This window comes from Mastacembelus armatus, unplaced genomic scaffold (genome assembly GCF_900324485.2).
Source record: "Mastacembelus armatus unplaced genomic scaffold, fMasArm1.2, whole genome shotgun sequence".
NCBI lineage: Eukaryota > Metazoa > Chordata > Actinopteri > Synbranchiformes > Mastacembelidae > Mastacembelus > Mastacembelus armatus.
In genome coordinates this window covers 99557-124167 of record NW_022872917.1, presented here as the reverse complement: position 1 = coordinate 124167, position 24611 = coordinate 99557, and the positions used below count along the sequence as shown (strand labels likewise).

Here is a 24611-nt window from a genome sequence, read left to right as displayed (position 1 = left end):
CAGGTTACGCTTCCACTAACTATGGAAGGGTGGTATCAATAAGAATATTGATATGTATTAGTATTGATAGTGCTGGTATGAATATTGATTTATTGATTTATTTGATAAATAAACTATATCATGGCTCACACGTTTGCATTTCAGCTGTCGGACCCACAGCGCCCCCTATCGATGGGAGTAACACTGTCAGAGGTCAGCCTGCAGGTAGGCCCCACCCACACACAACATGGACCTGTGACAGGTGTTACTGCCTTGTTATTGTGACATTTTTGTTTTTCAGACCACTGATGAGAACTGGAACCCGTGTATCCTGAATGAAGCAGCAAAGATCATCTATAAGGTGAGAGATGCTCTGCTTTCTCTGAAACTGCATTTGACTATTGAGTCTTCACGTTTCTGACTATGGAGCTGTCCATTACCTGAGTCTGTTTCTCCAAACGGGTTAGAAACGTGAACAGGCAGATGATGAGCCATGGGCTTCAGTCTAGCAGGATGTTTCCGTTGGACAGCTGACAGGCTAACTGCTAATGGGGCTAGGCTAGCAGGCTTTGGTTCGAAGTGTCGGAGCTTCCAGTTCAATGATCCTGGCCTCCAAAGATTCCAGAAGCTTCCATTTATTCCAGGTCTCGTTGTCACTAAAGGAGGCAGAGGACAAACCAAACGTGGCACCGAGCAGGACAGACGGGGAGAGGCCGTGCTAGCAGCTAGCTGAGCTAACTGTAGGCTAACAAGTGCTGAGTCTGGAACTAGCAAGAAGTCCCGGACAAAAAAGACTGTACTAGTACAGGAATATGTGACAGGTTATGAGCTGTTGTACAGAGAATCTAGTTAGTTTTTAGGTTAGTTAGACTGGAGCTAATCTGTGAACAAGCTGTACAGAAACATGTTAGCAACAGGAAGTGGATTTGCTGATGCAGGAAACAGCCTCTGTCTCATGAATGTATCTGATATTGGATTCTAATTATTGTTGATTATTGTGTTGATCACTTTAATGTTGGAGCTGGTAAAGGTGGAGCTGATGTTAACTACCTTACGTAGTTCTAATTTGAAGTACTTTATATACCGCTGGGTAGCTGACGTTAACTACCTTATATACTTCTAATTTGAAGTACTTTATATACCGCTGGGTAGCTGACGTTAACTACCTTATATACTTCTAATTTGAAGTACTTTATATACCGCTGGGTAGCTGACGTTAACTACCTTATATACTTCTAATTTGAAGTACTTTATATACCGCTGGGAAGCTGACGTTAACTACCTTATATACTTCTAATTTGAAGTACTTTATGTACCGCTGGGTAGCTGATGTTTTCGTATTGTGTTTGTTTGCACATTTCTGACCTATTTATGTGTTTCTGTGTCAGCTCGGTCGCCTGGAGAGTCTCTGTGCTTACTGGAATGTCAGCAGCCCCATGTTCTACAAAGGCTCATGGGACGATATTGTGGTGAGTGCGTCTTTCCCATTCGGTTTATTAGGAACCCCTGCGCCAGACCAATTCAATTGCGCTTTATTTATAAAGCATGTTTTAAAACAACCTCAGTTGGGCTGAACTCAGTCAGCCATGAACCAAAGGGTTGGTGGTTCAATTCCTGACTTGACTGGTCCACATGTTGAAGTGTCCCGAACACCAGGTTGTTCCTGATGGATGTCACTGGGGTATGGTTGGGTCAGCGATTGTGTGAGCAGATGGGTAAATGGTCAAATAGGGTAAAAGTGCTTTTCAGTGAGTTTAGAAAATTGCTCTACAAGATTAAGACTGTTAATATGTTAATTGCTGTTAATATGAGAGTCAGTATCAAAACTCAACACTCACTGCTCTGTTGTAACTGCTCTGTTAAAACATCTGCCATCAAAAAAAATATCCACCCATCCATCTCCTTCGGCTTATCTGGGGCCGGGTCATGGGGGCAACAGCCTAAGCAGGGATGCCCAGACTTCCTTATCCCTGGACGCTTCCTCCAGCTCATCCAGGGGGGACACCAAGGCGTTGCCAGGCCAGCCAAGAGACATAGTCCCTCCAGCGTGTCCTGGGTCTTCCCTGGGGCCTCCTTCCAGTGGGACATGCCTGGAACACCTCCCCAGAGAGACGCTTAGGAGGCATCTGGAACAGATGCCCGAGCAACCTCAGGTGGCTCTTCCCGATGTGGAGGAGCAGCGGATCTACTCCAAGGTCCTTACCCTATCTCAAAGGAAGCTTGGCCACCCTGTGAAGGAAGCTCATTTCGGCCACTTGAGTCCGAGATCTTGTCCTTCCGGTTCGCTCATGACCACAGGTGAGAGTAGGAGCATAGATTGACAACGGATCGGTATATCAACTGCAATACTGCTGCTGTTGCACCAATCCGTCTGTCAATCTCATGTTCCATCCTTCCCTCACTCGTGAACAAGATCCCAAGATACTTAAACTCCTCCACCTGAGGCAGGATCTCTCCCCTGACCTGGAGATGGCAAGCCGCCTGTTTTCAGTTGAGAACCATGGCCTCGGACTTAGAGGTGCCGGAGATCCTAGCCGCTTCACACTCAGTTGCAAACAGCCCCAGTGCATGCTAAAGGTCCTGGCTCAATGGAGCTTTTAAATATCCTTTAAAGTCAAACACATTCCTTAAAGATGGTTTTAAAAAAAAAATCTTCCTGCAGCATTTTCTGACCTCAAACTGCCTGTTACCTGCTGTTCCTTCACCCTTCTCTGAATTAAAGAAAAGACTCGATTAGGTCTTAGACTGTGCAGACAGAGCCTCAGTCCTCTGCCTCCCGTGTCTCCTGCAGGATCAGCTGAAGTCTGGAATCAGCAGCAAAGACCAGGAGCTGCCCCACTATCAGTACAGTGAGTTGAACACTGCATGAACATGTTTCAGAGGGTGAAATTACACTTGTTTGAGCCTCACGGAGAAATGAAAAGTGTGCATTTGGACAAAGACAGACTGCTGTAAGCATGAAACACTGTCATCTGAAATGAGCCTTAACATTATGGCAGCATATCCACTCAGTCACACAAGTTCAGCTAAATGCCGTCTGCAAGGCTTCAGCTGTTTTTTGCTGCTGCTTGTTTAATCCTCAGTGGGTTGTATGGGTCTAATTCATAAACCAACGTCTGTTTTACTTCAATTACTCACAGGTCAAACTACTGATTCTGCAGATGTTTGTTGCCCACCTGAGCAGTGGCCCTCACAGCCAGCTGTTGTATAAAACACTTCTACTGATCTAATATGGATGAACTTAACCAATCCACAACTTTCAAAACTCTTAGATTTCAGCAGTTACTCTCTTAATGACTTCCATCAGTGCTGGAGGAAATGCTTCGTAATTGAAATCAATTATTGATTATGAGCTCAGTTATCAATATTTACACATTCTTTTGTTTTGGTTGGTTTGTTTGTTCGTAGTTTTCAAGCCGATCTTCGCCTCAGCTAAAATGTGCATCAACCCTAACGCCGAGCTGGAGCTGAAAACTCCGAAAGCAAACCTTCACCTGGAGGTTCAGAACATCGGGATAGAGTTGACTAAACCACAGGTAATGATGGACAGGTGAACAGGTGGGTGAGCTGGACAAGTGGGATGGTCAGGCATGGGCAGATGTGGCAGACAGGTGAGATGGAGAGGTGGGAGAGGTGAGGCAGTCCAGTGAGTCAAACAGTCCTACGTGTAACCACAACGATCTGGGGTGTTTGGTCACTGCAGGTTTTGTTGACGTGTTGTTTTGTGCTCTGCAGTATGTGACCATGGTGGAGCTGCTGGAGTCCATCGACCGTATGGCGAAGAACGCCCCCTACAGGAAGTTCAGACCTGACGTCTCTGTGCACGACAATGCCAAACTCTGGTCTGTCTGCTGTTCCAGTCTTGTGTCCTAGTAGTGCCCCGTACAGGCTGCAGTGCTTATTACAGTTTCAACCAGGGGTGGGACTAAACAAATTTGTCCTGAGGGTGGTGCTAGAGGAAAGGTCTTGCAGCCATTAACGTCTAATCTCAGAAGGAAGACTACAGTAATAAAATAGGACTCTTTAAATATTAACTTTGAGTGTAAAACAGAGATTTGTTTAATAGTACTGAAGAAAAACCAACAAACACAAAACCTTTTGAGTATGAAGTTTTTGGCTATCCCATCACAAAAACCTTGGTAAGATTCATATATGAATCCAAAAGTCCTGAACCAGAGAATCATCTGAGCTAAACTCTAAAAATACAGAAATTCACCTTCTAGTCTGAAGAGTTTACGAACAAAATCCAAATTTATATGAGGACCTGATGCGACTTGAAACAGGAACCACAGGAAGAATTGTGGGGTCATTAAAATCTGAAGTGTTAATGCAATTACTCACAATCTTCCTGGCCTGAGGGTGGTGCTAGAGAAAAGCTGATCAGGAAAGAACTTCAGAAGAAAGAAAATGCACTAAATGCTGTTTTAAAATGTGGGGAACTCTTGCTGGAGATGAGAACACACATTGGACCTGTCTCCTGCCCCTAACTAAAACCACTGACTGAAGGTGTTTTTGTTTTCTGTGCCTCTGTTAGGTGGAGGTACAGCTTCAACAGCATCCTGGAGGTTCACATCAGACGCTTCAGTCGCATGTGGTGCTGGTCCAACATCAAACAGCACAGAGAAAACCAGAAGACCTACAAGACTGCCTACAAGACCAAACTGCTGAGCCAGGGAAAGCCAAGCCAGGACACTGAGCGACACGTCCAGGTGCTGCTGACTGACTGAAAGGGTTAGGGATAAGAATTGACAGCATGAGGTCTGGTCTGGGCTGAACCCTCTGAATAGAAAAGTAAACTGTGGTGGTGGTGAATGAATCTTTGCAATGGAACAACATTTATCTGAAATGTGCTGAGTTTATTGTATTTTATTTTATTTTGCGTCAGATCTCCAGTGGAGCTGTGATTTCAGTATCAAGTCATTCTTGGTGTTTACTGTTCTTTTCATCATGTGATTAACAGGAAACTAATCAGAGTTTAGATAACCCGTATGTCCTTTAAGACATTTTACAGGTGTTAAGCACAGCACACTCTGGACCCAGCTCCTTTTGATAGTTCTGCCCTTCACTGCATATCACCTGATAACCTTTGAGCTTTGGTCAAGTCACCTGAAGCAGTCACCTTATATTGAGAGACTTTGACAGGCATTTTTTACCTTTTTCCCCAGTTTTTTTTCCTAAAATGATCAAATGTATCAGGGAAGAAATTACAATGAGTTTGAGTCTTAATATTTAAAATAAAAATATGAGTCAGGCTGCCACTGGCAGCATTTTGCAGATAAGTACATGTTACTTAAGCTGACCTCGATCTAAATCTAAACTCAGGTTTTTACCTGCTGTATGTTTGCCTCCTTCAGGATCTGGAGAAAGTTCTGGATGTTTTCAACATCACATTAGCCCGACAACAGGCTCAGATGGAGGTAAACATAATAAAGACCTTCTGACATATTTAAACTTGGACTTAGTTCATTGTAGAACAGTTTAACACGTAACTGTCTGCTCCTCGTCCAGGTGATCAGATCAGGGCAGAAGGTGATGGGGAAGAAGGCGGCAGAGGGGAAGAAGCAGGGAGGAGGTTTCTTCAGCAGCTTGTTTGGGAGGAAGGCTAAGAAGGAGGAGCAGGAATCGGAAGAGAGCAAGGAGAAGGAGAGTAAGTGACCATGTTCAGATTCACCTGAAAACCACTGTAACCTGCACATACCTGAACACTTTCGTCTCTGGGTGTTCAGGCTCAGGGCTGGACGAGCTCATGACAGTTGAGGAGAAGGAAAAACTTTACATGGCCATTGGCTACAGTGGAAGCTCTCACAACCTGGCTTTACCCAAACAGGTAGGTGCGCCTGCTCATATTTATGGTCTCCATAGACTGAGGTGTGACCGTATTCTGTCCTTTCCACCATCCAGACAAATGTTATAGTTTCACATAAGCTTTAGAGTCCAATGTGCAGTTTTTCATGAAAAGTCCTGTCCTGTTCCTGCTCTCCAGAGGATAAACCATTTATAATTGACTGATTGCATGAGCTTGTTTCCATCAGGACAAACTTTCCTTGTTTAACTTGTATGTTTCAGTATGTAGCTGTGGTCATCACCTTCCAGCTCTTAAGGACTTCGGTGACGATCAGAGAGCTGCCGGATGTCCCAGAAATTCTCAAAGTCCAGATGATTGACCTCAGCACCAAAATATCTCAGAGACCTGGAGCTCAGGCCATCAGGTGGGTGTTTGCCATTGGGGTGAAGAGCCCCCCATCTGAGTGAAAGCTTCCTTATTGTGGTTCATAACAAACTAAACCCCTACTGACAAATGTTTACCAGTTACTCACGTGCACGTATTGCGTATCTGACGTTTCCTACTTTATAAAGGAAAATGAAGAGTAAATAAAAAAATGTGACGCTCAACACAAGCAAGCCATTACTTGGACGTAAACCTTGTGGTCCTGCTCCAGGGTGGAGGTGGCATTGGAGCACTGGTACGTTACAGGTTTGCGGCAGCATGGGGCGGTGCCTTCACTCATCGCCTCAGTGGGAGACTCTGCCTCATCTCTTCTCAGCGTCGTGTTTGAGTTAAACCCAGAGGAGAGCACTGCCGACCAGCTGCTCAGAGTCCACTCGCAGCCAGTCGAGATAATCTATGATGCGGTAAACCTGAACCAGCTGCTTCCACAGTAAAATGTCCTGGAGGCTTCTGTTTCCTGTTCCTCTGTAAATGTGTCTTTTTAATCTCCAGCTGACGGTTAACAGTACGGCTGAGTTCTTTAAGACGGGGAAAGGTGTTGATCTGGAGGTGCTGACGTCGGCCACGCTTTCCAAACTGGAGGAGATCAAAGAGAAAACTGCCTCAGGTGAACTTAACTAACACATTTGATGGGTTATTGCCCAAACTAGCAGCTGATGGATCCAAATAAATATTCATGTAAGAATCCTTCAGGGTCTGGGGATCAAATGACGTTAGCAGCACCAGCAGCAAAGTTCCACCCACCACTTTAGCTTTGTGTTCTGTGGTGACCTCTGCAGGCTTAGCAGGGCACTGCTGTCCTTTAGGAGGCAACTCTGATGGACTGGTTTCAGTTTTCAGTTTGGTCCTCATCAGGACTCTGATGAGCTATGGTCTCTGCAGGTTTGTCACATATCATTGAGACCAGAAAGGTCCTGGACTTACAAATTCACCTAAAGCCATCTTACCTGCTGGTTCCCAAGTCTGGCTTCTACAGTGACACATCAGACCTTGTCATCGTAGACTTTGGCAGCTTACAGGTCAGTTGTCTTTTACGTTACCCACTGTCAAGTCAGGTTAAAATCAGATGTTTATTTTATTTTGTAGTAGTTTTAAAGGTAGTTTTAAAGGTTTACCTTTAATGTTCACAATTTTACCTAATTTCTTCTGGCTTGTGGAACAGTGTTTGATATGTTAACCCTGAACACAAGCTTTAAGACGAAGCTCAATTTCACAGCCAAAGTTTGGTTTTGCTCATATGTTTGTGTTTTGTGTTGTGTAGTTTTACATGAGGTTTATGTTGACTACAGATCACAGATTTTTCCATCCATCCATCATCTGTACCCCCTTAGTCCTAACCAGGGTCCCAGGGATCAGCTGGAGCCTATCCCAGCTCTCTTTGGGTGAAAGGCAGGGGTCCACCCTGGACAGGTCCCCAGTCCATCACAGGGCCACATAGAGACAAACAACCTCACACACTCACACTCACTCCTATGGGCAATTTAGAGTCACCAATCAACCTGACATACATGTTTTTGGACTGTGGGAGGAAACCAGAGTACCTGGAGAAAACCCACACAAGCACAGGGAGAACATGCAGACTCCACACAGAAAGGCCCCTGATGGGTTTCAGACCAGGAACCTTCCTGCTGTGAGGCAACAGTGCTAACCACTCACCCACTGTGCTGCCCCACAGATTTTTCCCAAATGTTTAAATCCCCAATTTTTTTCACAATAGGTCTGAGTTTTTCCTCCAGGCTGCACCACAGATTTAAGATGACATGGCTTTCTCGTTGTTGTTCTTGTATAGTTGAACCTGTGTGTGCTTGCAGTTGAATAGTGTTGAGCAGAGCAGCGTCAGTTTGTCTTCACCCTCATCCTCTCTGGAGGAGATCATGCATCGAGCGTATGAGAGGTATAGTGTGGAGTTGAGCAGGGTCCAGGTGCTCTACAGCAAGTCAGGTATACAACCACTACACTATAATTACACATAACTACACCATTACCCGGAAGTCCATTTTTATGCCATCAGCTGTAAATTGATCCCAGGTGAGGCCTGGAAGTCAGCTCGGATGCAGGTTTCCTCGGTCCAACATATCCTCCAGCCGATGGACTTCACTCTTCACTTGGCCAAGTGCATGGTGGAGAAGGACTCCAGGATGCCCAGGTAAGACTTTAACCTGCAGAGCTGTCCAATGTGACTCCCCTGCTGACACACTTGTATATGCGATCTAAATAATTTTTGTCTTTGTATCTTAGGTTCAAGGTGTCTGGTGAGTTACCACTGCTACACATTAAGATCTCGGATCAGAAGATCCAGAAAGTTCTGGAGCTGGTTGACAGCGTACCCTTGCCCAACATGGGCTCCGAGCCCTCCACCCCCACAGAAAAGGTACACTTCATCTCACTGTAGCTACACCCACAGAAGTAAAGAGCCCATTCTGAAACTGAAACTGAGAGCATTTTGCACCAAGTTAAAGTTTAGTCCAGCAGGGAGCTTTTAGGGAACAGACACTGGAGGATCAGTGGAGTGTGATGATGGAAAGTTTAGTAGAGGGCCATCTGGAAAAATTAGGAGACTGATGATAGAAGTTGGAGGTGTGGCTGTAGGGCAGCTGCTCACAGCTGATTGGACCAAATTTGACCATGTTTCCTGCTGCAGGTGTTGTCATTGCCTGAGGTCAGACCACAGATGCTCAGCCTTCACCCTGCCCTCCTCAGCACCGTGGAAACAGGTCAGTGCTTCCCACAGTCTGACTGGTTGTTAAACTATGTTGGAGCTTCAAAAACGTTATTTTCTAGCTGAAACAGAACAACAAATATCCTTTTCATTCCATGTGCAAAGTCACTGAAGGAATAAAAACAGTCCCTTCATTTGTTTCAGCTTCATTATTTTTTTTTGTGATTACTTGCATCTGTGCTATTGTGTGCCAGATTCAGATGAAGATACCAGTGAGAAGTCAGCTGATGAGGATCAGCAGCGCTTGGCTCTGGAGGAACTCACTGACATTCACTTTAAGTTTGAAGTCAAAGAGGTTAGTTTGTTCGTTTGTTAGGTTGTTTTTGCTTTAGTTCCCCTGAGATAATAAAATGCATGTGGTGCGTTCAGGTGCTGCTGGAACTGACCCGGCAGGTGGATCAGGAGAAGACCATCCTGTCCTTCAGCATCTGTCAACTTGGAACAGAAGGGAAGAGGCGGAGCTTCGACCTGAGTGTCACCTCATACCTGCGCAGAGTCACACTTGACTACTGCGACGCTCCAGGTGTGTTATAAGCACAATGTACTGTACATCAATGTGCAGCAGAGCATCTGCATATCCTGATTTAAACTTTCTAAATGGGTGGCGCCTAAAGCAGGCAATAAGAAATATAGCTCCAGTGAAAGGCTGTGGAAGAAGGAAGGTGTGTCCTTGGGGCAAACACAGGTAAGGGCTGGTTGTTGTCTTCTTTCTTGGTTGCTGAGAGGGGTTGTCTTCTTTCTTGGTTGCTGAGAGGGCTGTCTCCATCCAGCAGCACTCTTCGTTCTACCAATGTTTGGTACATTTTAGTTTTCACCTTTTCCTGGCCACAGACGGCGGAGGAGATCAGGCGGACGACGGGTTGTGGTTAGGGTTGAAAAGCTAACCTAGCAGTGTTTTTGCCATGCTTCCAGTTCTTCGGGGTTTGGCCGCTGTGCTCTGCATTGTCTTTTGGAGACAGCAATTAAAAAACAAGTTAAACGTTTTAAATTGAAGTTTAAAATTTTCCACAAACTGCAGTAACAAACATTTGTGCTGAGGCTCCTGAACCAGCTACCTGTTCAGCAAATGTGTGTCCTTTTTAATTGTGTTTCAGGCAGCAGGAATCATCCTCTTCACCTGATCAGCTCCTCGGAGGAGCATGGCTCCAACCTGCTGAAGGTCCATTTCATCAAGGTGAGCGCTTACCCCCCCACAGCTGTTTGCTCACAGACTCACCTGATGTGTTCAGAGAAAGGCAGCTGCAGTAGACCTGTTTTCACTCTGAACCTTGACCTGGATGAATAAAACTATCATTGCTTTAAAAGTAATCTTCTACATATCAGAGTCAACACTGCAAATCCAATAACTGTTGTTCCTGCATTTTGGTTATGTCACAAATTTGTCCTTGGGAGAAAAGTACTAAAACACTGAGAAGGAGAAGCTGTTTATCATCACTAAGACGTCAGATGTGGATCAGGTCGATCTGGTGGTGAGTCTGAGAGCATGCTGGCTGGTCTGGGATGTGTTGAGGAAAATTAAATGGAGAAGTTAAACAGGTACCAGGTGCATTCTGCACAGCTAAGGGACGTTTAGTGTATTTAACTGAAGCACTTTACTGAAACACACACATACCATGTCTGAAACTGCTTCTGTCTGTCGCCCTGCAGGCCGACCCCTGTGGTCCGAGCTTCCACACTCACTTTGACAGCACGGAGCAAACACTGAAGGTGGGTGGGACAGGGCTATTTATAAGCCTGCCTTGATGGAAATGAACTTTCCAACAGGTGAGGCCACCTTTGAAGCTCTTCACAGTCATTTCACACGTCAACGCATCTGAGACACCAAAACGTGACATTTGTTGGTCCGCTAAGAAAAAAAAACAAAAGCAATGGTATTGAGCACTGAAGCTTTTACCTTCTTGCTGCTTCAAAATCCACAGAACACACACACACAACATAACACAGTTGGGGATTCACGTTTCAGAAAATTTGAAATAAACTTGTTGAAGAAGATTTTTCTCATTCCTTTTATTTGACTCTCATGTGTCTCACAACTGTTTACCTGGTGGTGTTTTAGGTGGAGTTTTCCTCTCTGGACTTCCTCCTTCACACTAAAGCTCTGCTGTCAACCATCAGCTACCTGCACAGCTCCCTGCCGCCACAATTCACTGCCGTCCAAAACCAGGACACCAGAAAACAGGTGAAGACTGGACCAGGCCAGACAGGTGAGTCTGCCCAGAGTGTTGGTTTGTAATGTCTTATGTTCTGTATCTGACAGAAAGTGTTTCTGCTCCCTCTGCAGTGTCTAAAAGGACCAAAGATGGCAGCATCTTCAGTTTCAAACTGTTCGCTGTGTTGGGCTGCTTTCATGTGGAGGTGTGTGATGACCGGCGCAGCATCGCCGACATCAGAGTCCAGGGTATGAAAACATGTTCTAATGTGAAGAGACGCTGACGACACTTGGTTTAAAAGCTCGTCAAGTGTAAAACATGGTCACTGTCACAGGAATTGATGCGTCGGTGTCAGTACAGGCGAAGGAGATGGAGGTGTTCACTCGACTCAGAGACATCGTGGTCACAGACGTCAACCCCAAAACCATCCACACAAAGGTTGGTTTGTGTAGCCACATGAATCCTGAATATTGCACTGGAACCTGTTTTGGAGGAAATAACATGGCTCATACAAATTAAACACGTCATTGTCAAGTTTCGTCATGTGCAGCACCGGTCTTTAATATGTTTCTGTTTAAAGAAGCCAAAGGCTCAGACTGGTGAATGCTGTCAGCAACCCTGAGATATTTTATATATGTTATCTTCATTACATTCTAATGCATTTCATAGTTACTGTTGATGATGCAATTTGTAGTATTCACTACATTTTATTTAGCTTGATGATGTGACACTTTCTGATTGGGACCAAAAGAGCTGATCTGCTTTTTGCAGGCGGTCTCCATCATGGGTGAAGAGGTGTTCAGCTTCAAACTGTCCTTGTTTCCGGGGGCAACAGAGGAGGCGGGCTACAGCGACATGTCAAAGGTGGACGGAAAGGTCACGATGAGTCTGGGCTGCATCCGGATTGTTTACCTGCACGAGTTCCTCATGTCCCTGCTGGTCAGAATCTTTATACAATATATATCTCTGGGTTTGTCTACCTGTATCATGTTAGTATTATTGCTGAAAATCTTATGTATTTCCTGTCATATGTCTCACTCACACACACACACACACATATTTAGTACATTAAAATGCACTGAAATCCTCTGACATTCAATAATCCACAATGACATTTTTGCAAATTCCTTTAAAATCAGAAACTGTCATTAACCAAAGTCCTCAGGTCTTCATTGTGGCTCCAAACTGGGCTCAGCTGGTTCCAGTTTGCTTTCATTGTCCCGAGATGTTTCTAGAACCACACTGGAGTCCACCTGGGACAGACTGATCTGATTGGAAAGAGTAGAAAGACACTACAGGTCAGGACAGAAACCAGGACATGGAGTCCAGCAGGTCTCTGTAGACTCAGGCTGTTTCTGAGACACAGATCAGTAAGCCACTGTAAGTACTTGGTACAAGAACTGGGCAGGCCTTTTATAGCCCCCTAAGTGTCTTCCTGGTCTTGAGTTAGGACATTTCACCCACTCTTCTTGTGTCCATTCTGTGCCACTGGTGGCCCACAACCAAAACATCTGAATTTCCTCCTCCATGTGTAGCAAATGCTGAGAGCTTATTTTGAACTTTATCTGCCACAGTGCTTGTTTCTAAAATCCACTCTGGTTTGATTTCAGATGTGTGTGTTCTAACTACTTCCATGTAGAAATTGTATGTCAAAGCTGCACAGTGAACACAATGAACCTTTTTCCCCACTAGACATGCAGTTTGGTCTGGACGTTTTCTTGGTCTTTCACATCTTGTCCACATCTTGGTTTGTGCAGTTTTAATTCCACTTTCTTAATGACAGAGATCATTTCAAGCTAGAATTGCTTTCAAATTCACAGCCATTTGCTTAAAGAAGCACATGGTTGAGGATAGATAGTAAACTACAAGCAATAGACACTGTACTCAAGACTGTATATATTCAAGTGGAAGCCATATAAGTTAAAAACCCATGTAACACCATAGCATTGTTTATAGGCCACAGCAATCCCTGTCTGTGGGTTGTGATGAAAGATGTGCAAATGAGGTAATTTCAAAATGTCCAGTGGCATCAAGTAAAGACAGGTCTAGGGTTGGTCGGTGTATTCCCTGTTTGGTAGTGTAGAGTCCATACTCACTGGGCATATAATATTGTACAAGACCCGCTGCCAGCAGCTCGATGTCCCTGCTCCACGCCGTCTCCTTCACTGTAATATACCCTGGTCGCACCATCTGGTGTTAATGAACAATGCAAGTCCCATCCTTTAGTTTGCCACTGCGGTTAGTGTCACTGTCCCCTGTTACTGTGGTGAATCCCTGTAGATCCATGTTAGAATCTGGTGTGTTTTGCATTACCACCAGAGTTTGGGAATTTAGCTGAAACTTCCCAATGATAATTCTGTAACTCACCCAAGCATGAACCAGCCAATTAAGGCCTAACGAGTTAATGGAGCCTAAACCAGCCAATTAAGGCCTAACAAGTTAATGGATCCTAAACCAGCCAATTAACGCCTAACGAGTTAATGGAGCTCTGATTGTTTTACAAATACACATAATTTGTTTCTGATTTGCTTCCTTTACCTTCAAAAATCAGAGTTTCTCAACTTTTGCATGACAACACATATGCACACACATACATGTACATATTTCCATATACACATAAATACACATTTAGGTTAAAGCGCAACAGGAGCTGTATTTGATGGCTTCTGTTTTCAGTTGCATCTGTTATGCTTTTGCAGTCTGTGTTTAAAAGTATCATAATTGTATGGAGTTTATCATATTTGTGTAGATGTTTATTTATTATCTGTCTGACCATTTAAACATGTCACCACGATGACAAATATTAGCTTCTATAACCTTTCATCATATTGTAAATTCTCAGACAACGGCTTGATGCAACAACAATAAATATTTATTCATAGTTAAATATGCAGTGCATTACAGCAAAGACAAAAGTGACAATCCCACACTGCAGTGCTGATATCTGATCGATAAAGTATAGCGCTGTTTTCACTGATTTATTTTTATTTTTTTTTATTTTGTATAATATAATAAATAAATGAACAAATAAAATAAACATTTAAAAGTCAATAAAATGTGAAAAGAGAGAAAACCTACTAAAAGATTCTGAAATATAAAAGAACAGGACAAATGAGAGAGTTTTCTGTGTTGAGGGGAATAAAAAGCCACTGTTGGAGAATTTACAGCAACTGAAACATTTAAAGTGAATTTCAATCTTTACTGTGTTTGTACCTGTTTGCTCCTCTGTTTGTCAGTTTCTTGTCTCTCACGTCTCTTGTCTTGTTGATGTGTTTTGTTCTTTCAGGCTTCTTTTAGCATTCAGTATACATCTGCTGACGAGGTACAGCTTCCAGCATGCAGCTCTGACCTGCATCAAACCTTCTGCTTTAGAGTCACTGCACCTTCAGCCCACTTTAGACAGGTTTTCAGATCTAGACTGTGTGAACATGTCAACCCTGGTCCTTGACGGTGCGACTGGTTTTTAGCTGTAGACTCGAGTTTATCTAAACAAGCTCCAACTTGCTGTGACAGTGTTTGAGGCCTGTTTGACTCAGAGGGATTGAGAGGACAAAGGTCAGCAAGATGACAAGTGAAACAAATACCACATTTAAACAGAGCACTGCAATTACATCCTACAAAAGCCAGAAAAACATGGTATGGTGATGTTTCTGTCCACCCATGTCAGTTTATTATTTTCAGGACATTCATGCTTGTTTATTGGTTGTTTGTTGGTTTGTCAGCAACTGAGTCTTAAATCTCAGATATCTGATTGTCTGCAAACTCAACAGCAGGCGGTGCTTCTGGTGATTTTAACCGTAGCACAACATAAAGATTATTCAGTGAATCATGTCTGAGCTCACAAGGATGTTTCTTTAGTGGCAGTTCATAGTCAGGGATTGTCTGTAGTGATTTCAGTTCATTGACTCTATAGTTTAAACTTTCTGTCCATTCAAAATTACCTGACCTTTCTTCTTTCTGGTGATCTGTGAATTGATGAATTTGTCTATACTGGTCTATTTTTATTTAGCTTTAGCTAATTTGGTGTGTATTTTTGAGATGTTTTTCCATTGTGTGTAGTATAAATATAAAATTTCTTTTCCCACCACAGCCTTTCTTGAAAATCCATCTGCACTGTTTTTACACTGCTTTTCAGAGGTGGAGATTTTTAATGGTGTTTCCTCCAGAATGCTACAAACCATGACATGACTACAAGCTGATTAGCTGGTTTGATATATAAGACACAAATCTGAGGCAGAAAATCAGGCGTAAAAACACCAGACCTCAACACTGTGAACCCACCCGTCTGAGACAGTGAGAACATCAAAACAAACACTCCAGATGTTGGTTGTGTTTGAGTTCTGTCACAGGCTGAGAGTGGATGGGTAAAGGAATGAATGATTCTCCACAAGACAGCAGTTAGAGCTCACTTCCTCCATACATGCTGTGCAACTCACTCAGCCGCCATCATCGACCCCGCCACCCACACTAACATGCCCTGTCAGTCACATGATCGCTGCCTGTGACCTCACTTCCCTTTGAATATCGTTCTATACATTTTAAACTTCATTCTTGTTTCATAACCTTAAAATGTCATATTTTGACCTGTTAACAAAATGAGACAAATCACACTTCTACACTTCAAATGATATTCAGTTTTTATTTTTATTTTTTTTTTACTTCAATCTTCAATCTTTTCCAGTTAGTGTGAAAACTCTTTTTTCTGAAAGTCTTCACACTGTCTGCTTTTAAAAAATGCAGAAACATATGTCAGCCAGTTTTAAGAAATAAATCAGATGAATGACAAAGTTCATATTATTTTAAATGTTTATGAAACAGAAATGAACCTGAATGCTTTGCACAGGCAGTGAACACCTCACACTAGCTCTCTCAGACTCCTATGCTCCTTCATGGCGTCTCTGTGTATCCATCTTTATCCTGTTATGTTGAATAGCTTGTTGTCTCACTCCTGATTTATTTTGTTCTCAGATGTTCATTGACAATTTCCAGACGGCTAAAGAAGCTCTGAGTGCTGCCACGGCTCAGGCTGCAGAAAAGGCGGCTTCCAGTGTTCGAGATTTCGCCAAGAAGAGTTTTCGTCTGTCCGTGGACATCAAGCTGAAAGCTCCGCTCATCATCATCCCTCAGTCCTCCACCTCCCATAATGCACTGGTGGTGGATCTGGGTCTGATCACGGTGGGAAACAGCTTCTCTCTGCTGCTTGTTGAAGGTTTCTCTTTGCCGGCGGTGGTGGAGATGATGGATGTTAAGCTGACACAGCTCAAGTTCTCCAGGTGGCAGCACAAAGAAAAACATTTTGTGAAAATTTGTGGATTGATGATGACCAGCCTCAAAAACAAAAAGCTAAGTAACATACTGAATAAATGTGTTTTCAGAACCACACTGAAGGGAGACACTCCACTGGATTTTGAGATCCTTCAGCCAATTAACTTTGAGCTTTTCATCACCCGAAACATGGCCGCTTCCTGGTTCACCAAAATCCCTGGAGTCAAAGTCCAGGGAGTTCTCCGTTCCCTCAATGTAGGTTTTACACATGCTGTTGTTTAACTGAAGTTTGACTGTTTTTCATAGCGTGCTATGGCAAGTGAGGTATGTATATTCATCAGATGAGTCTGGGTGAGGAGGACATCAGTGTGCTAATGAAGACCCTGTTGGAGAACATCGGGGAAGGAAGCAGCAAGGACAGCATGGCTCCTAAAGGCCAGGTGGCTCAAGGTAAACAGAGGCTATGAAGGGAAATCTGATAGAAACTCTACAGACATGAGGCTTCTTGTGTCCTGAGTCAGTACTGATAATATCTTATTAATCACCAATCAGATCATTTTTTTAATCACCTTTGTGTCCTCAGAGAAGGCGGAGCTTGCTGAGCAGCAGGTGTCATTACAGACCGGAACTGACAACGTAATGGCCGGCAGCAGCAGCGGTCTGACTGAAAACACCATCAGTGTTCTCCTCAACTTTGAAATCAAAGAGGTATAAGATCTTAGCCAAGTTATGAAATCTCTCTTTAAATTTTTACGTTGTATTTTGTATATAATTTATATATTCCTTTATCTTTTTAAATCATTTCTAATGTTTTCTTTTTCTTGTGAGATTTGTGTTTATGTTGAGTGCTCTATCTATCTATCTATGATTTAGACCTTTCTTCAGTTACAGAGGAACATCAGACTGAGGCGTTGGAAATGCCAGAAAACCTAAAAAACGAAAGCTAAAACTCACATGGTGCTATAGCTGCAGGCTGGTCACAAACCACGCCCCCGGACTGATCTTCCTGTTTCCTTCTCAAGGTGCTGCTGACCCTGAAAAAGCCCAGAGAACAGAAGGAATCACCTTTCCTGGTCTTTCACGTTGCTCACCTGGGCATCGACACCGAACTCAGGAAGTACGACATGTGTGCCACAACATTCATCAAGAAGATCACCATGAGTTGCCTGGAGTTCAAAGGTCAGAGAGGTTTTAATTATAATTCATCTGGAAGTGGCACATTGTATTCTACTCTCCAGAGTCCTGTACACATTTTCAAGTGTCCTGGCGTTTCTGTGGTGTCCTGGCGTTTCTGTGGTGTCCTGGCGTTTCTGTGGTGTCCTGGCGTTTCTAGGGGGTCCTGGTGTTTCTGTGGTATCCTGTTGTGTCTTTACGTTTCTGGGGGGTGTCCTGGCGTTTCTAGGGGGTCCTGGTGTTTCTGTGGTATCCTGTTGTGTCTTTACGTTTCTGGGGGGTGTCCTGGCGTTTCTGTGGTGTCTTTCTGTTTCTTGGGGTTCCTGGTGTTTCTGTGGTGTCCTGGAGTGTCTTTATGTTTCTCGGGGGGTGTCCTGGCGTGTCTGTGGTATCCTGTAGAGTCTTTATGTTTCTGGGGGGTGTCCTGGCATTTCTGGGGTGTCTTGTAGTGTCTTTATGTTTCTGGGGTGTCCTTGTGTTTCTGAGGGGTCCTGGCATTTCTGGGGTTTCCTGTGGTGCTTTCACAACTTCCTGTCTGGACAGGAAGCAGCAGGTGTTCATGTAGATAATCTGTGATTTTTCTTTTGTATTCCCATTTCAGACTCGAGTGGTGAACCGCTGTGTCTCATCAGCTCTTCAGTGGAGTCTGGAGCTGAACTGCTTAAAGTGCAGTATGTCAAGGTGATGTGATTACCTGTTCAGATAAATAGGTGTACTGTCACCAGTAAGAGATGGCCCAGAAGCAGACAACAAAACTGAATGCACAATTAAAGACCTGAGCTCCATAATTTTTGATGTCCCTGAACTTGTGCTTTGTGTCTTGTCTTAGGCTCACCGCTCAGGACCAAACTTCTCCACCACCTACCAGAACACTGAGCAGATGATCAATGTGAGTGACATCCACACACTTGCACATATTGATTAATTACTACTGAATACATCATGCATCAAGGGTTGATAACTGAGTTCCGTTCATATTTCCCACTGTGCTTATAGTAGAACATGATCATCCGCTGCCCAGGATTATTGTCCAATTCATTTTATGGTTATTCTTGTGAACTGTGTGTGCCTGTGTTTTCCAAATAATAGTTACTACAGAAATGTTCCCAGGAAACCTCTGAACGTACACACCTCTAAGTGAAAGTGTTACAGATTAATACTCTGTCTCCAGGTGACCTTCTCTTCTCTTGACCTCATACTGCACACAGAGGCTCTGCTTTCAGCCATGAACTTCCTGTCGGCAGCGTTGTCGTCCGGCAGCACCCTGTCTATGGAGCGGGACTTGAAACCCAGGACAGAGGACAAGACGGTGTCCGCCAGGTCCAGTCAGTACAACAGTCTAAATCTGAACATTCCCCTCAAGCTCATCAAGTCTTTAATGTGTCGCATTGTTTTGTTTTCTGTCAGCCGCCCTGGCGTCACCTGCAGACAGTGAGGTTGTCGATCTGAAGGTGACGATGACGCTGGGAGCCTTCAGCGTTCTGGTGTGTGACCAGAGCTGTAACATGGCTGACATCAAGGTCCAAGGTACAAAGTCATAACCAAGTTTTTTTTCTAATACTATTTGTCAACACCAACCCCAATGTAACAAATGTGTTGTGTTCTTCAGGCATTAATGGCACTTTGATGATGCAAGGACCACAAACTCATTTATCCGCCCGCCTAAAGGATTTCATCGTTTTGAATGTTGATCCCAAAAGTATCCACAAGAAGGTGAGTGAGTGCTCTTACTGTGTTAAGGCTGAATGCTGTGCTTTAGACTGTGGGGCAGTCGTGACTTAAAGGATACAGAGTGTGACTTGTAACCCCGAAGTTGCGGGTCTCCACCGTCAATACCACGACTGAGGTGAGACAAGGCACTGAACCCCCTACTGCTCCCCGGGCGCCGCAGCAGTTTGTTTGTTTGTTTGTGTGTGTGTGTCTGTGTGTGTGTGTGTGTGTGTGTGTGTGTCCACTTTGGGTGGGTTAAATGCAGAGAGAATTTCTCAATGACATGTTGGCTCTCTGTGCATTTCTCACCCCCCATATTTGTTCTGGAGCTCGTCGTCCACCACCTATCACATGCACAAACTGCCATGAGGTCTACAGACCGATCATTTCATTGCTGATATCTTTGCTCTTAATTGTCTTGTGTTTTGTACTCAGGTTAGGTCAGTCAGGTCCAAGTAAAGCGTGTTGCAATCTAACATTTCTGTCCTTCAGGCCATCTCCATTGTTGGTGATGAGGTCTTCAGCTTCACCATGAGTCTGACTCCCAATGCCACAGAGGGTGCTGGTTACACCGACACCTCTAAAACTGATGGCAGAGTGAAACTGAACGTGGGCTGCATCCAGGTGGTTTACCTGCACAAGTTTGTCATGTCTCTTCTGGTGAGTTTCACACTGCTCACTACTGTCGGACAATGTTATTTTATCTAATTACTAATACTAACTACACTTTCTATGCACATTTAATTTTCTTTTTTTTTTTTTTTTTGAAAGTTCCTAAATCCATCTTGTTGAGACATCTTGCACTGGACGGTGTCTATATGAACCATGGGTGGTTTGCTCTGTATGACATGTCTGACTCATTAAACATTGTCACAAATAGCTGTGACAGGTACTCTGGGTAATGGGTGTTACACAAGCTCAAAAAGTAGAATATATCAAGGCTGGCTAACTTTGGTCCTCAAGGCACACTGCTGTGATAGTGGGGAGGCAGGGATAGTGGGCCTTGCTGATCGGAGTTAGCCAGCCCTGCTCTGTATGGTTGGTCCTGACAGGAGTGGTCTTGCTCTCTGTCTTTCTTGCCACTTTAATGAGCCAGTAAACACAAGCATCAGTAAAATACCTTTCTTCCATTTTCAGCACAGTTAATGCAAATAAGTACATAGGCCAATCTTCATTGATGAAAATTTGCAGTTGTCTGCAAGTAATTTGGACTCCAGTCAGTGGAACAGCCCTTGTGTGTGCTAGCAGCTCATTCTGCATCTCTTTTCATTGCCGTTCATAAATTCTGTACCTAATGGTCGTTCTTGACAGTAGCTCATAGTGCCAGTGAGGAAAAACATCTTCAAGTCCCTGGTCTTCACTGTTGGTAGGATCGCAGTCCACTGTGCATTACCGGCTCAGCAAAATTGGTCCAGTGTGGTTTGATGCTGGTTACTGCTTGGCTTTGCACAAGCTAATGCATTTTTTGTGTTTAGTCTGCACCTCAGACTTGATGGGCTGTGATGGGACAGCAATTCGTAGTTGCAGTGTGTACAGGCCCTTACATTTGAACAGTGAACCACCTGATTTTCTTTTTATATCAAGCTTTCCACCAAGCAGGACTACAGGTGGCTCTGCCATTCTGGTTCCTCAGTGTGACAAAGTTCATCTAGATGAGTGCAGTTACGCTGATGATGTTATCCTAATCGCTTCTTCCAATGTTCTGAAGAGTGTGGGAATTTTTCATTTGTTTGCATTAAATTGCTCTAAGCTGTTAAATAATAATAATCGCAAGTAATAATGTGTTGATGCTGAAAGCATCAAGTATCGTTAAGTAACGATAACAGTATCAACTACCATTAGTTGTTTTTTTTTTTTTTTAAGTCATTATACTTTAATCTTTAATTTGTTTAATTTAATTCAGAACTTCACCAACAACTTCCAGACGGCTAAAGAAGCTCTGAGTGCTGCCACGGCTCAGGCTGCAGAAAAGGCGGCTTCCAGTGTTCGAGACTTCGCCAAGAAGAGTTTTCGTCTGTCCATGGACATCAATCTGAAAGCACCGCTCATCATCATCCCCCAGTCCTCCACCTCCCATAATGCACTGGTGGTGGATCTGGGTCTGATCACGGTGGGAAACAGCTTCTCTCTGCTGCCCATCAGCGAATGCCCGCTGCCGGCCGTCATCGACAACATGGACGTCCAACTCACACAGCTTAAACTCTCCAGGTCAGTCAAACAAAGATAAAAAAAAACTGATCTGGAAACAGCAGAAAAAATGACTGCAGGATTCTGTCAGGCCTTAAGATTTAGAAAAGATTGGATACCTTTCTACATGCACCTGCACACCAGAACAAGTTAAGAAAGTTTATTCTTTTTTTGAAACCTTTAATTTTTCCTCTGATTGTTCATATAAACACCTGTTCACTTATCTTGGAAGAAAACAGAGTTGGTCATTGAATCATTAGACTTGTATCATTGTTCAAGAAACATCAACTTTAGATATAAAGCCTTTGTTCCAGGACCTGTATGGATCTGTCATCAGAGCAACCCAGCAGCGAGCTGCTGGAACCCGTCAACTTGCACCTGAAGATCAAGAGGAACCTGGCAGCTTCCTGGTACAAGAAGATGGCCACCATGGAAATTGATGGAGATCTGAAGCCCATGAAGGTAGGCAGAGAAGGAATTTCCCTTTCAGCTCATCCTGAGAGGAAATCACACAGAAGGCTGAAATCGTGATGGTAAATTAATGGTCAGGCTGGCTCATTGTGCAGTCCATATGTTGGAACTGGTATTTTCTCCCTCAGTTCTGCGTGTTCGTTTGATTGATGAAACGGAGGAGATGAATATGGTCTCAAATAAGCCGTTTAATAAAACACACTGAATAAAGCAGTTACAGAGCTCCGGGTCAAACTTTCCCTTGCCAATAACAGTTTCTGTCAGGGCACGAAGTCTGACTGACTATTTTTCCCTTAACCCGGTGATAATATTACAAAATGAAATGTGCAATCTTTAGGAAGCTGGCGTGTTCTTCTCCCATAGGTTAAAAACGTTGGGATGTCCCGAGGTATCCACCTGTTGCTATGCCTCCTGGCAGAAGTCAACCTGCCCTGTAAGACAGAGTTCAACAACCAAAACACCAGGCACATCCTATCTGATGTTATGTCTAATTTACTTCTCATCCCGTGGGAAACTCTGCAATTACTAAAAAACAAGTTCATGTCTAAACTACTACTGTTTCACACCTACTAGAATGCTTCATGATTACAGTGGGTACGGAAAGTATTCAGACCCCTTTAAATTTTTCACTCTTTGTGTCATTGCAGCCATTTGCCAAAATCAAAAAAGTTCATTTTATTTCTCATTAATGTACACTCAGCGCCCCATCTTGACAGAAAAAAACAGAAATGTAGAAATTTTTGCAAATTTATTAAAAAAGAAAAACTGAAATATCACATGGTCATAAGTATTCAGACCCTGTGCTCAGTATTGAGTAGAAGCACCCTTTTGAGCTAGTACAGCCATGAGTCTTCTTGGGAATGATGCAACAAGTTTTTCACACCTGGATTTGGGGATCCTCTGCCATTCTTCCTTGCAGATCCTCTCCAGTTCTGTCAGGTTGGATGGTGAACGTTGGTGGACAGTGTTGAGTTCGCATTTAACTTACCCAGGTCCGTTTGATGAGGAAGTACACAAAGACGTCTGGAGTGGTTCAGCTGATCATAGGTTTTATTTAAAACTATACAGAGCGCTCTGGAGATCAACCCTCATGGGACACACGAAGAGATCTGGACTATAGGGGAAAACTATAGGATAGATATAGCTGGTGGCCACCGCCCCACATACCAGTACTTTTCCACAAAAGGAATTTGGACCATTACCTTATATGGTGTTGTTATTCCCTTTTGTCTCCCCTCATAGTAAAGACATAGAAAGAGCGGTGACCCTATCACGTGTCCAAAACATACAGGAGTACACTTTACACAGTACGCTGCATACTAGTCACACAAAGTGTGTCTGCATTCCCACAATTCCCCCTTTTGGGCTCTCCTAAGAGCCCACCCCCACTACGGAAATGTCAAAATTTGATATCCCCCTATTGATCTCCCCTAGGAGATCACACATCAATAGGCCTCAGTATGGGAACATCACTATTAAGATCATCAGGATCCGTAGCCAATAAGGGCATAAGGACCTTCGGGTCCTGCCTCTCTATCGCGGATGAAATCACCCGAAGCGCCAGGGATCTCATACAGGGAATGCAACAACACCCACATGTGACCAGTATGCCTACAAATACAAAAATCGAAACTCATAGTGAACCAAACACAAAACAACAATCATTACAGTCAGGGTCGTAAAGACCCCCAATACCTTCCCAAATCCAAACATCTTCACTTTAACTCCCCAATTATTAACTAAACTATCTAATAATGGCTAAACATACACAATAAACTAAACAGATCAACAACTAAAACTACCACACAAAAACACAACCAACAATCCCTCGACGCTGCCTCCCTCGGCGCTCTTATTCGTTGGCTGGAGGCTTGGCACGCCCCTTGTCGGAGAGGGGCACTCTTTTTCACCCCCTCCCTTTTCGTACAGTTTCTTCTTTCTTCGGACTGAGGGTAGACCACCTCAGTACCTGACTCGCTCCCCGGGGATTATTCTGCCCCTTTCTGAGGAGGGTCCTTCTCTGCCTCAGTCGAGACAGAGGTATTTTGTTACAGGTCCTCCTGGACCTTAGTCAAGGATCTGGATGGCGGTTGTCCTAGTACACACTGCGACCAGTGGTACCAGGTATCGCCTTTCCCTGCAGCCTCACTGCGTGAGATGTTCTCTCCGTGACCTTATAAGGTCCTGTCCAATGTGGTTCGGACCACGTCCTTTTGATGACCATCAGAAGCACCCAGTCGGCTTCTGGGATCGTCTGTTGTCCGGAGACCCCCTTGTTCGCCACCTGTTGAGGAAAAGCTGAAACGAGATCTTGCAAAAGGTTAAAATATGCTTTGGTTGACAGACCCTCATTCTCTACTGTGGTTATTGGGCTAATGGTATAGGACCCTGGAAAAGGTCTCCCTGTTTGGAGTTCGAAAGGTGTAAACCCAGTGGATTGGTTAACAGAAGAGCAGATGGACATAAGTGCCAATGGCAATGCATCAATCCAATTCAATTTGGTCTGTGCACAGATTTTTGCCAATTTGATTTTTACAATTCAATTCATCCTTTCCACCTTTCCTTAAGACTGTGGATGATACACCGTTCCAAACCCATGTTTCAACCCCATCATGGCCTCCACTCTCTGCAAATCCTGATTCTTAAAATGCGTCCCATTATCTGACCTAATTTTCTCTGGGAAGCCATGGTTGGGGATATAATAATTTATCAGGCATTTGATTACCGT

At 43.9% G+C, this 24611-nt stretch overlaps 1 protein-coding gene across 3 annotated transcripts in view; it reads left to right on the top strand.

Moving 5' to 3' along the window:
- Positions 1–24611, top strand: part of vps13c (vacuolar protein sorting 13 homolog C) — a 64253-nt gene that overhangs the window by 6046 nt on the left and 33596 nt on the right. For 2 of the 3 annotated variants that reach the window (XM_026301232.1, XM_026301234.1), the window contains exons 7-46: positions 145–204; positions 281–340; positions 1368–1448; positions 2771–2828; positions 3388–3515; positions 3715–3821; positions 4514–4688; positions 5334–5396; positions 5488–5626; positions 5706–5806; positions 6046–6188; positions 6420–6612; positions 6701–6815; positions 7091–7227; positions 8020–8149; positions 8237–8354; positions 8447–8579; positions 8850–8922; positions 9122–9222; positions 9297–9450; positions 10022–10101; positions 10575–10634; positions 10984–11131; positions 11209–11325; positions 11412–11515; positions 11849–12016; positions 14364–14399; positions 16046–16350; positions 16453–16597; positions 16684–16792; positions 16926–17050; positions 17365–17521; positions 18117–18196; positions 18345–18404; positions 18687–18840; positions 18923–19042; positions 19125–19228; positions 19718–19885; positions 21129–21433; positions 21727–21874. In XM_026301232.1, coding sequence (XP_026157017.1) covers positions 145–204; positions 281–340; positions 1368–1448; positions 2771–2828; positions 3388–3515; positions 3715–3821; positions 4514–4688; positions 5334–5396; positions 5488–5626; positions 5706–5806; positions 6046–6188; positions 6420–6612; positions 6701–6815; positions 7091–7227; positions 8020–8149; positions 8237–8354; positions 8447–8579; positions 8850–8922; positions 9122–9222; positions 9297–9450; positions 10022–10101; positions 10575–10634; positions 10984–11131; positions 11209–11325; positions 11412–11515; positions 11849–12016; positions 14364–14399; positions 16046–16350; positions 16453–16597; positions 16684–16792; positions 16926–17050; positions 17365–17521; positions 18117–18196; positions 18345–18404; positions 18687–18840; positions 18923–19042; positions 19125–19228; positions 19718–19885; positions 21129–21433; positions 21727–21874 — 4962 coding nt within the window. The remainder of the gene's footprint in view (positions 1–144; positions 205–280; positions 341–1367; positions 1449–2770; positions 2829–3387; positions 3516–3714; positions 3822–4513; positions 4689–5333; positions 5397–5487; positions 5627–5705; positions 5807–6045; positions 6189–6419; positions 6613–6700; positions 6816–7090; positions 7228–8019; positions 8150–8236; positions 8355–8446; positions 8580–8849; positions 8923–9121; positions 9223–9296; positions 9451–10021; positions 10102–10574; positions 10635–10983; positions 11132–11208; positions 11326–11411; positions 11516–11848; positions 12017–14363; positions 14400–16045; positions 16351–16452; positions 16598–16683; positions 16793–16925; positions 17051–17364; positions 17522–18116; positions 18197–18344; positions 18405–18686; positions 18841–18922; positions 19043–19124; positions 19229–19717; positions 19886–21128; positions 21434–21726; positions 21875–24611) is intronic. The other variant, XM_026301233.1, reaches the window with a different exon arrangement.